General features: G+C 44.4%; 1 protein-coding gene across 2 annotated transcripts; it reads right to left on the bottom strand.

The window, feature by feature from the left end:
• Positions 1 to 209: 209 nt before the first annotated feature.
• Positions 210 to 9,755, bottom strand: NPY2R (neuropeptide Y receptor Y2). 2 transcript variants are annotated; one of them, XM_038559086.1, is made up of 2 exons: positions 9,690 to 9,755; positions 210 to 3,353 (listed from the first exon to the last, which is right to left on the bottom strand). In XM_038559086.1, the coding sequence occupies exon 2, from the start codon at positions 3,329 to 3,331 to the stop codon at positions 2,183 to 2,185; it is 1,149 nt and encodes a 382-aa protein (XP_038415014.1). In that variant the 5' UTR covers positions 3,332 to 3,353; positions 9,690 to 9,755; the 3' UTR covers positions 210 to 2,182. The 2 variants fall into 2 exon arrangements, with proteins under 2 accessions (XP_038415014.1, XP_038415013.1); XM_038559085.1 differs by lacking the exon at positions 9,690 to 9,755 and adding an exon at positions 7,733 to 7,903.
• Between the last annotated feature and the right edge of the window lie 1,776 nt (positions 9,756 to 11,531).

The raw sequence follows: 11,531 nt of genomic DNA, 5'->3' as shown, positions 1-11,531 counted from the left end.
GGTGTCTGTGTGGCTCAGTTTGTTAAGCTTCTTCCTTCGGCTCCAGTCATGATCCCAAGGTTTGGGAATCGAGCCTTCCATCAGGGTCCCTGCTCAGCAGAGAGCCTGCTTCTCCATCTCCCTCTGCTGCTCCCCCCTTTTGTGTCTCTCTCTGTCAAATAAATAAGTAAAGTCTTTTTAAAAATAGAAATAAAATAAAAATCATACAATTTCTCTAATTTCCCAAAGTCTTTTATTTCAACAGATGAAAATCACTACATAAAAAGATATTTTGTTAATGAGTTAACAGAATTAATTAGATCACATATATTAATTGGATCATTAATTAGATTCTAATAATTTACTACTACAACTAGTGATACAATACATACACATTACCTACAAGGTAAGAATTCTCCCAGAGGGGGAAAAAAAAACCTTTAACCACAGTTATCTATTAGCATCTTAAGCAAAGTAACTCCTATTTAGAGGACAAAAAGCTTCTTCTTGAACAGTTATGTCAAGTCCAACAGAAAAATCAATTCCTCCATTCACGATATATTACGTGTATATTATTTTTTGTTTTCTTCTTAATTAGTCTTCCACTGTTTCCATTCTTTTTCAGTATTCCAAGAGGGCATTGGAAATAATTCAGCAAGAGCCATGGTATGAATTTTAAATATATCCATAAAATGAAACTCTCCAGTTCATAAAGTTAGTGTTTGTAACTAAATGTAATATTTATATTGAAGCTTTTTTAAAATTTAAGAAATTTTTCACAAAATCAGCCATACTGACAAAATATGATTATAATGAAACTTCTTTAACAGCCTCCAAACGAGTACAAATATTTTAACATCTCAATGAGTTTTCATAAATGTACTAGGGTTTTAACATCTTTGGCTGGGTACTATTGAAATAAAAATAATAGTCACAAAAAATCATTCAATGAAAAACACTGTAGCATCTACACGCCACTATTTATTTATCAGTAAAAATTTATTATGTATATATTCATAAGTTATCCAAAATACATAACTAATTATTTTGAGAGGAGGATAATTTATGTTGAAATTGGTTCTCAATAGAACGTTTGCAAAGTGGAACGAATACAACGTTTTTAATATTTCTTACCTGATGGGTTGCATTTTGATGAAATTATATTGTTTTACTAATTCTGAATGGGTCCATGGAAGATGAATTTCAAAAAACAACACTACACTGTTCTGTAAACACATTAGAGCTATGTATGTATCTATACAAAAACCATTTACAAATAACCACAAAATGTTGCAAAATGCCACAAAAATATTATCTCCCAATCTGTATTAATTTTTAGTGAAGACAGATTGAGTCCCAACACAGGAAAGCACATGTTCAAAGAAAAAAAAAAAGAACAATTAGCAGTGATTAAAGGTTTTGAGTATACAACTCTTCTGCTATGTAAATAGTATATAGTATCTATAGAAAGCAGTCACAACTTGAAATGAGAAACTAAGTGACAGTTTGCATTTCTACAATTCTGAGAATTTCCACCTTCGATTCTAAATTGAAGCAAGTTTTCACTAAACGTGCACTTGGTTTCAAGAACAACTGGCTAGTGGAGTGTTAAAGATTTCCCCCATCACTGGTCAAAACACTGATTATCTAGCAAATTTCAGCTTATTTCCTGAAAGTCATTCAAATAATTGGTAATGCTCTCTGAAGGATTAGTCCATAGGAAGAATAATTTTATTAAAAAATACAACAAACAGCCCTCAGTTTCCTAGGGAAATTGATCTTGGGTAGTCCTTTCATCAGATGAGGGGGGCAGTGAACAGCACATCACCCCCGGTCGAAGCCCTGATAAGATTTGAAGGGCAACCTGTCTAGCCACCGCTTTTTAGCAATGCTGAAAATGCCAATTCCTCGTTCAGGCTTCCTTCATTCTGGAAAATAGCCCAAGTGTTTCTCTCTGCTTTTACTCTTACTTTGACCTACCAACCAAGCAACTGGAGGCAAACTGTTCACTGTATCTTTGAATATGAGTATTTTTACCTAGCCTCTGCCAACCAGATTTCCACTGATTACACTGCAGATGCTTCCACTTCGATCTTCTGTTTCTTCCTTTAAATGGGAAATCAGGATGCACCTGGGAGCCCTCCTCAACCAGATTGACGGCTCTGGTCAGAATTCATCTACCAAGCTTCACACCAGAGCTTCCTTAGACGTTGGTAGCTTCTGAGAAAGAGTCATTGGGGCCATGGTTCTTTTTGACTTCCAGGTTCTTTTTAGACTTGAATGTCACAGACACCTCGGAGTGAATGGCATCCAACCTCTGCTCACAGCGGAAGGCTGCGAGGAAGGCCTTTCTATAGTTGCTGTTCATCCAGCCATAGAGGAGGGGGTTGGCAAAGGTGGAGCACATGGCGATAATGTGGAACACGGTGAAGATGAGTTTGTATTCCTTCAGGTCTAGGACTTGGTTGTCAATGTCGACAGCAAGCTGGAAGGCATGGAGAGGCAACCAGCTGACCGCAAACACCACCACCACACACACCAGCATTTTGGTGGTTTTCTGCCTTCGCTGATGGTAGTGATCACTGGCAGCTCCAGGGCTCACGTGGTTCTTAAGTTTACTCCAGATACGAGTGTAGGAAAAAGATATGATGCCCAGAGGAAAAACATACAGGATTAACAAGGAAGAAAGACTGTAGATGGTGCCATAGATGTTCTTCTCCTCACCAGGCCACTTCTCTGTACAGACCACTATCTCAAAGTCAGGAATAATCTCAATGAGAGAATACTCGCGGAAGATGGCCAGGGGGCTTGCTAGCAGAGCACTGATGCCCCAGGCCAAGCCAATAATCAGGAAGCTGATTCTCTTGGAGATCTTGCTCTCCAGGTGGTAGACGATACAACGGTGCCGGTCCAGGGCAATTACTGTCAAGGTGATGGTGGACACTTGTACTGCCAGGCCCTGGGCATAGGGTACCAGGTGGCATAGGACAAGACCCATTTTCCACTCCCCCATTAAGGTGTAGGTAAGAGTGAATGGCAAGCACAGGGTGTTCACCAGAAGATCTGCCACAGCCAGATTGGCAATGAAAAAGTTGGTTACTGTGCGCATGCTCTTGAATTTGATCACCACATGAATCACCAAAGAGTTTCCAATTACCCCAAGCAAGATGATGGAGCAATAGGCTAAAATGAGGATAATTCGTACCTCAATCAGCATGGTGCTGTCTATAAGCTCTGGCTCAGGGTCAGGGGCCAGCTCACCTCTAGGAGTGGTTTGCCGTGGATGATACTTCTCCACCTTCATTTCTTCCACTGTCTGGTTCTCATCAGCTTTTGCACCTACTGGACCCATTTTCAGCAACTAGAACAAGAACCTATAATTAAAAAAAGAAGAAGAATAAGAAATATGGAACAAGGAAAACACAAGAGTGACACAAAGGAATGTCACAAATGGAATGGTTTCATTTTGATTAGGACTCAAAATATCTATCCCCTGATCCCTAAAATTGCACGTAGTTTAACATTTTAATAAAGCGGGCTCATTAATAAGTCTATTCACAAATATAGATGAATTAAATCAGGTCCCTGAAATGTATATTATGATGGTAAAATGTAATACCTGTAGTACGGTGAGAATGCTACCCAATTGAGCCAATCTATTTTTAAGTGGAATGAATGTTAGAAACTTTGCCAGTTAATCTTAGAACTCCTATAAACTCTTCAAATTAATTTTAAGGTAGATAAAAAATCATCTGCAATATCTTGACTGCTTTCAGTTTATAAATATAGCAACAAAATTGCACAAAAAAAGAGAAAAATATTAAAACCCTTTGCATGGTGTCTGGACCTTGGAAGTATAACCCTTTGCGTGGTGTTGGGACCTTGGAAGTATAACATATTTAAGATAAACTGAGTAGATTCCATTCCAGAGCCATTTCTTCTAGTGTTTGGGTTAGTGTTAAAAATAGGCAGCCTGTGTAAAACCGTTGCTTTTTTTTATTTATTTATTTTTTTTTTTTTTATGATCTGAAATCAACTTCCTACTGACATGCAGCAGAATCCCACACAGGATCTATACGAAAAATATGTCTGAATCTGAAGTATATTTCTCTCTGACCTCTAAATATAAAAGTTCTGACCCTTTTCTTCCCCAGTTGCACTCACCAAGACTTTTCCTTCTGCATGCCCTACCTCAGTCAATGCTATCCCTATGGATTACGCCATGTACAGTTAAAAAGTAGGTAACCACCCTAGGCTTTGTCAACTCCTTTAGCTCCCACACCTAAGAGAACCCTCGGCCTGACCTTACAGACCTCTCTCGATGGTCCCCATCATTTCTACCATGTTGATTTTGTCCTTCTTGATTTCTTACCACAGTTACTCTACTGGTCTTCTGACTTATTTCACTTCCTCATCTCTTGCTTTCATTCATTCATTCACTTAACAATAATAAATGAGCACCTGCAAAATGCCAGATGGCTCCGCCCTTGTGATGCTTACACTTATTCTAACATGCATTCAGCAAGCATTCACAAACCTATGTCAGGAATCAGGGTTTGTGCCGAAGAGAATGACAACAGGATAGTGCCTTCACTCGCAGGCTCTTACCTTTGACTAGAGAGAGCCTACTGTGACATCAAAATTGTCTTTCTGAAACTCAGATGGGGTCATATCACTTCACCCATGTCTCCAGATGGCTTAAAACAATGTAGCCTACTGGTTTCAAATAGGAAATTCTCTTTTTCAAGCTTGTAAAAACATCCAGAGCCCAACATCATAGAAGTTCTGAATGCAGTCATAATGACAAAAGGCTGCTACCATTCATCAGAACCTCTTTTAAATAAATTTGGTTTTTATTAATCATAATAGCATCTACCTACATTGGTAGGTGAGTCATATTTATTCAGCCCACAGAACAACGCCTGGTTGGGCCCCCAGCTCCATCCCTTACCCTTCCTCTTGGAGGGCTAACTCTCACAGACTATATTTCCAGGCCCCCAAGTCATCCGGAGGATGCCTGAGTTTGGTCATAGGAGGCATTGGCAGGAACTTACAAGCCAGAGAAAGGGAGAAGCCCCTGTATTCTTCTCCTTCCCTCTCTCCTCTGGACAATGACTCAGCAGCTGTTCTGTGGCTCTGGATCCCACAGGACTAGTCCATAGTGATTCTATTTCCAGTGGATGGCCCTGGTCTCTGGGCTTTGGTCACACCACCTCCTTACTCCCTGTGTCCCCCTTGCTGGAGGTACTATCGACTCTCTGCTCTTGCTAATCCTTGAGTGGCCTCAGCATCCCCTGTTTGGCTTCCATCACTTGTGTAGTCATGTCTCTGCATGACTTACATTTTCAAATAGGTTCTGTTTTGCATGATCTGCTGATAGATACCATGCATACATGCTTTCATCAATTTGTTCTCCCACTGATGGTTCTGCACATGTAGGGTGATACCACTGGCCTAGAGAAGATAATCTCAACTCCATTATATGACATACAAAACTTTTCTTGAACTCATCCCTGCCCATCCTCTGGCTTCATCTCTCCTGACATGTCAATACATATGTTATCTCCTGTCATACTAAACTACTTCCTATTCCAGCAATGCATCAGCTTTTCTCATGCCTCTCTGCTTTCCCTGCTCTGAACTGGGAGTCTCTCAGTTATCCCAACAATCTGTGTTCACTTCTACTATTGCAAGAAGCACAAGCCACAGTGCAATTATCTCCCCACCACAGCAATCCCTTTCAGGACAGAAACTGGATCTGTTCCATCCATTGTTTAATTCTTAGCACACTATCTAACACATTAATTGTACTTAATAATTTGGCAAAACAAATGTGAAGCTAAAGGAAAGCATAATTTTACTGAATACTCGAAGTCAGCAAAATACAAAGTAACAATTCCTTTCCTTAAGCTGATTGTCTTTACAGAAATCCTTGCACTGATAATGACGTCCTTGTGCTTATTTTCTGGTTCTTAGGTAACTGCCTCTGCAAGAAAGCTGTTCCAAGGTCTCTCTTAAATCAATCTCTGATTAAAGCATTAAAAACTTCCAGTCAGTATATACCATAAGGAAAGCTCACACACACACACACACACACACACACACACACACACACTTATAAGAGCCTTATTGCAGAGAGATTTCCATACACTCATATATTTGTTTTACTGATATAGTCTGGTTCTGTCTGCATAAATTTCAAATAGCTTGTTGCAAGGAGCCTAGACCCTCTCTTTTATTTGCCTCTATTCTCTAGAAGTTAGAAAAAAAAAGTGAAACTAATCATTTAAATCTTGGAGTGTATATTTGATAGGCAATACCATTTCCCTAACCTAAAAGAGACTTTAAAGAACCCAATTAGTCAATCCTGACAACTCATTAGCAGGATTAACAAGACTCCACGAGGTCTGGGTTTGAGGTTTGCCACAAGCTAAAATGAGAGTAAGCCTGAGATAGAAGGATATTAGTTTATGTATTAACTTATTCGGGTTTTTCTTTTCAGTTCTATTTTCTCTATTTCAGAGCCCCTTTATTTAAACTTCTCTGCAGGAATGGTTATTGATCCACAGCCAATTTGCATATGGGCACTAATCACTGTTCTCTAGCACACTGCTGGCTTTCAGCCAGGTCAGAGCTCTCCCCGGAGAATGTATCATTTTATGATTTTATGATTGGGCTTCTGGAAAGGTGGAAGAGGAAAAGGGAGTGCATGGAGGAAACTGACTGATTAAAACCCCAAAAGCACAAAAAAAATAAAAGATAAGTAACCCTTTTTTTGAAACAAGGCAATAGGAAGCATCATCATCAGTCAAGTCAGTTAAGAACTGTGAATAGTATAGTTTTCTTGAACAAGGGAACCCTCAGAGTTTCTGTTACAGAAATATTTGTTTGTAGAGCAGGAAAAGGACTTCAAGTTTCCTTTTTCAGAAGTACAGAACTTCAAATTGCCTGAGTGGGAAACCAATTTCTGCTCTATTTACATTTGCGGGGCTTTTTGCAACAGGACTCTTATTGCCGCAGGTTGGCCTTAGTGAGACTTAACCCCCTGACAATCTCAAAAATCTTCCAGGAATGTTTCCCGGGGGGGGGGGTGGGGGGGGGGGGGACCAGAAATCACACCACACACCTTACACTTAGTCCTAGGGAGAGGGGAGTGGACTCTTAGAATGCCACATGCAAGACATGACTGCTTCCTAAGCCGAAAGTTGAAAATATTCACCTAAGGGTCTGGTAAGGGATCACTTTTCCCTGTGTCTGAGCTTCTGGCTCCCCCTTGCCAACAGCATCGTCCGTGTCATCTCACCGAGTTCGACCGATGTGCCCCCCACTGCGCAACGTTTTAAAGCTTTTACTTTTGCCTCCTTCTCGTGCACCAGATGCTCCGACCCAGTGGGTGAGCCCTTCGGGTGCAAAACCAGCCAATGCTTAAAACAAATGTACAACAAACAAACTAACAAACAAACGATGTACTTATTCTTGAACAGCCCTGGAGAATCCAATAGGACCTCCTTTTGATTAAATTAAAAATTAAATTAAAAAGAGAGAGACAGACAGAAATGGTAACAACCTGCTGCTCGGGAAAAGATGATGCCCTGTCTCTAAAGGTCAAGGAAAGAAGAAGAACCCTCGGCAGCAAAGGAACATTCGAGCTAAAGTAGAAAATGGTGATGGTTTCCCCGCAACCCCCACCTTCACCCTAAATGAGAGGGAAAAAAAAAAAAAAAAAGTCACTCATGGAAGACCTCGGCCATACCCTCTTGTCAGAACCAGAGCTCTTCGTCCCGGCGGGTCCTCGTTCCCAGGACGTGCCCCGGGTTGGGGCTCAGCCGGGCGGGGGCTGGTCCCCGGACAGGAGCAGGTGCGGCAGGTGCGGCAGGTGCAGCAGGTGCGGGGCGACGGCGCACACCCGCGGTCCGAGCCCGCGCCCCCTCGCGGACCCCGCCCGCGCCTGCAACGGCGGCCTCGGCGCCTCCCCGGGGACCGCGGGGACCGAGCTCCGGGCGTCTGCGCCCCCGGCCCCGGCCCCCGCCCCGGCCCCCGCCCAGCGCGCGGCCCCGCGAGCCACGGCCCGCCGAGGGGCTGCTCCCCCGCCCGGGCACGTCCGCGGCGAAGGCGACGCCCGAGGGGGCCGACGTGGAGGCCGGTCCCGCGCCGCGGGGGCCCGAGGAAGCCCCCGACCTGCCTGCGGAGGGGTGTCCCCGCCTTCTGTGGGTCTCCTCCCGGGGCGGCGGGGCCGCGGGGCTGCGGGGCGGCGGGGCGGGCGCTGCTGCAGCCGGGGGGGGGGGGGCGGGGGCGCCTGCGGACCCCGGCGAGGCCCCCGCGGGTCCCCTCCAACGCGGGCGGGCGCTTGGCGAGTCGTGCGCTCCGGCTCCGGGCGAAGCTCCGTAGGACGGGAACGCAGCGGCGACAGGCGACAAGCTGTGCCTTTCTCGGGAATCTGACTCCCGGTCCCTCGCTCCGCTCCTCGGCTGCGACCCAAGCCGCCCGCGCCCCGTGAGCCCCCCCCGCCCCCCCCCGGGGATGCCCGAGCCCGGCTGGCTCAGGGAGCGGGGGCGTTGCCAGAAACTCTATTTAGAGCCCCTCCTCGTAGAAGTTTGCGAGCGGTCGGTCTCTCTTCCCCTTGTTCATCTCTGGAGGGGGCCGCAGAGCCTGCCGGGCTGGGCTAGGGGAACACAGGCCTGACACTGGAAACCAAAGTCTCTCCGAGGACCCTGTGCTGAGGTTTGCGCACATCGCGTTCCCTCTGTGCACCTGTCTTCGTTTCGGAAGTGAGGGTGGCCACACTAGTTCTCTTGGAATTTCTCTGACATAAAAAGAAAGAGGAAGGAGGAGGAGGAGGAGGAGGAAAGAGGGAAGAAGGAGAAGGAAGAAGGAGGAGGAGGAGGGACTAGGGAAGAGGGAAGAAGGAGAAGGAGGAGGAGGAGGAGGGACTAGGGAAGAGGGAAGAAGGAGAAGGAAGAAGGAGGAGGAGGAGGAGGGACTAGGGAAGAGGGAAGAAGGAGAAGGAAGAAGGAGGAGGAGGAGGAGGGACTAGGGAAGAGGGAAGAAAGGAGAAGGAAGAAGGAAGGAGGAGGAGGACAGGACGAGGGAAGAGGAAGAAGGAGAAGGAGGAGGAGGAGGAGGGACGAGGGAAGAGGGAAGAAGGAGAAGGAAGAAGGAGGAGGAGGAGGAGGGACTAGGGAAGAGGGAAGAAGGAGAAGGAAGAAGGAGGAGGAGGAGGAGGACTAGGGAAGAGGGAAGAAGGAGAAGGAAGAAGGAGGAGGAGGAGGGACTAGGGAAGAGGGAAGAAGAAGAAGGAGGAGGAGGAGGGACTAGGGAAGAGGGAAGAAGGAGAAGGAAGAAGAAGGAGGAGGAGGAGGGAAGAGGGAAGAAGGAAGAGAATGAGAAGGAGAAGGAAGAAGAGGAGGAAGAAGGAGGAAGAGGAGGAAGAGGGAAGGAGGAAGAAGAAGGAGAAGGAAGAAGAGGAGGAAGAAGGAGGAGGAGGAGGGAAGAGGGAAGAAGGAAGAGAAGGAGAAGGAGAAGGAAGAAGAAGAGGAGGAAGAAGGAGGAAGAGGAGGAGGAGGGAAGAAGGAAGAAGAAGGAGAAGGAAGAAGAGGAGGAAGAAGGAGGAGGAGGAGAAGGAGGAGGACTCGTTAAACAACTCAAAATAACATTCCCTTCAAAAATGTTAGTATGGCAACCCCTGAAGAATATTGGCTTCTCAGTCTTACCTGGGCTCGCCCACACTGATGATATTGCACATGTAAGCGTCTTTACACAGCCTAATCTGACGTTGATCTTCTGGTTAATGTAGAATTATGCCTACAGGAGCATAGAAATTATTTATAAGACAAAGAAAAAAAAAAGACAAAGCAGTCTGGGCTTTTCAATTACCAAGAAATGAAAGTGAACAGAACTGGAACTACCCACGATGTTCTACACAGTCCTACTTACAATATTTTTGTAGATATCACTTGCCTTGGGCAAATATTCCTTGCTCACGTTCCATGCTCACACATGTAATCTTATGCAACAAGTTCAAGGCTTCCTAATACGTTTGCACCTGGGAAGAGTGAACTCTGAACCAAGGAGCTGCAAGTTTAGGAGCGCAGGAATGGCTTGAAATAACAAGCACAAAAACACAGGAGCACAGATGAGCACGCAGATGAATAGCTTTGGAGGCCTCGGCTGACTTCACTGACTGATTCTGCAGACATTTTTGCGTCCATTACAACTGGCTTTCAAAGGCAGCCTAGCAGGCTTACACAAATATTTATCTTATTCCCATACAGACATGTGCGCGTCTTAGAAAACACAGACGTCTCGCCAGCAACTCCGAGACTAGATGACCTCTTTGACCCTGTTCCAATAAAGTACGGAACTGAATGAAAGGCTGATCTGTTGAAATCAAAGTTATGTTCTCATGCGTCATATTATCTAGGATAGTTTTGGCAGTTAACTCGTGACCTTTTTGTGCATTGGGGTCCACCTGAGGCCTTTTGATTGCATGTGCTGTGTGCTACGGTAACACCGCACCACTCCGATGAATGCTAATAAGCCCTATCAAGATGCTGATGGAAGTTTGTGGAAGCAGTGGTGAAATCTGGATGAATCCAAACTGAGACAGGACAGGATTATTGCTCCCTGATTTCCCTCGTGTCCGTCAAATCATTTAGCTCCCCAGGCAATTCCACAGGTAAGAAGAATATAAGCTGACTCTTCCTCAAAGAAGGAGCAGACTCAAACTCAGAAGCCTACCTGGCTGGGGCCAATGACATAAATGCATACGCCAGCTAATCTGTTAGGGAGTGGGGGCGTTACAACACCCCTGAAATCACCAAAGTACATGCCTTTTCTGAAGGAGGAGGCTGCTGATTCCGCTGAGCTGCCCTGCAAAAATCTAAATTCCGGGTTGTCAGATCTGACATTGTAAGAGAACAAAAATCCATATTCTTAAAAAAATCTTCCAAATTTTAAATGAAGGAAATTAATTCTTAAAAAGTCAAGCCCCCCAGGTGGGCCAGATCTGTGCAGGCCAAAAAAAAAAAAAATCAAGATGGATAGAGAGATGGATCCATGCAGGCTGACCTGTGGGCCTCAATAGCGTAGCCTCTGAAATTAGTATATAATGTTTGACGGGCCTCCTCAAGCACATAAAACATGCCGCGACCACCATTTCCCCTACCCCACAGACTTCCTCAGGGCACATAAATATAAAAGAAGTAAACCAAACATTAATTGCCAAATAAGTTTCTTTCCACTTTGGGTCAAGTAGGTATTCTCAATGAGACTCCGAAGTAAAAGACATGGTGAATAACTGAACAATCAGTATTTTCTACAGTTACGAGGAAGAAATTTCAGATAAGTTCTTTGTTTAAAAAGACAAAGTTAGATAACATCAGTATAGAAGACCATTTATGATGCATTTTTTTTAGATACAGTGCATCATGATATGGATTTCTTTCAGTCTAAATTTATTTTGAAAGCAAGGAAGCTTCCCTCACATTGTAAATAATTTCATTGTTTAACTTATAACCATTATAAAAAGATAAAGCAGAAAAAAAAAGCCAGAA

Source organism: Canis lupus, chromosome 15 (assembly GCF_011100685.1).
Source record: "Canis lupus familiaris isolate Mischka breed German Shepherd chromosome 15, alternate assembly UU_Cfam_GSD_1.0, whole genome shotgun sequence".
Lineage (NCBI taxonomy): Eukaryota > Metazoa > Chordata > Mammalia > Carnivora > Canidae > Canis > Canis lupus.
This window is presented reverse-complemented; position numbering and strand designations above follow the sequence as displayed.

Bases quoted from the DNA above. Each gene is read 5' to 3' on its own strand.
- NPY2R (XM_038559086.1), bottom strand. From the start codon at position 3,331: ATGGGTCCAGTAGGTGCAAAAGCTGATGAGAACCAGACAGTGGAAGAA.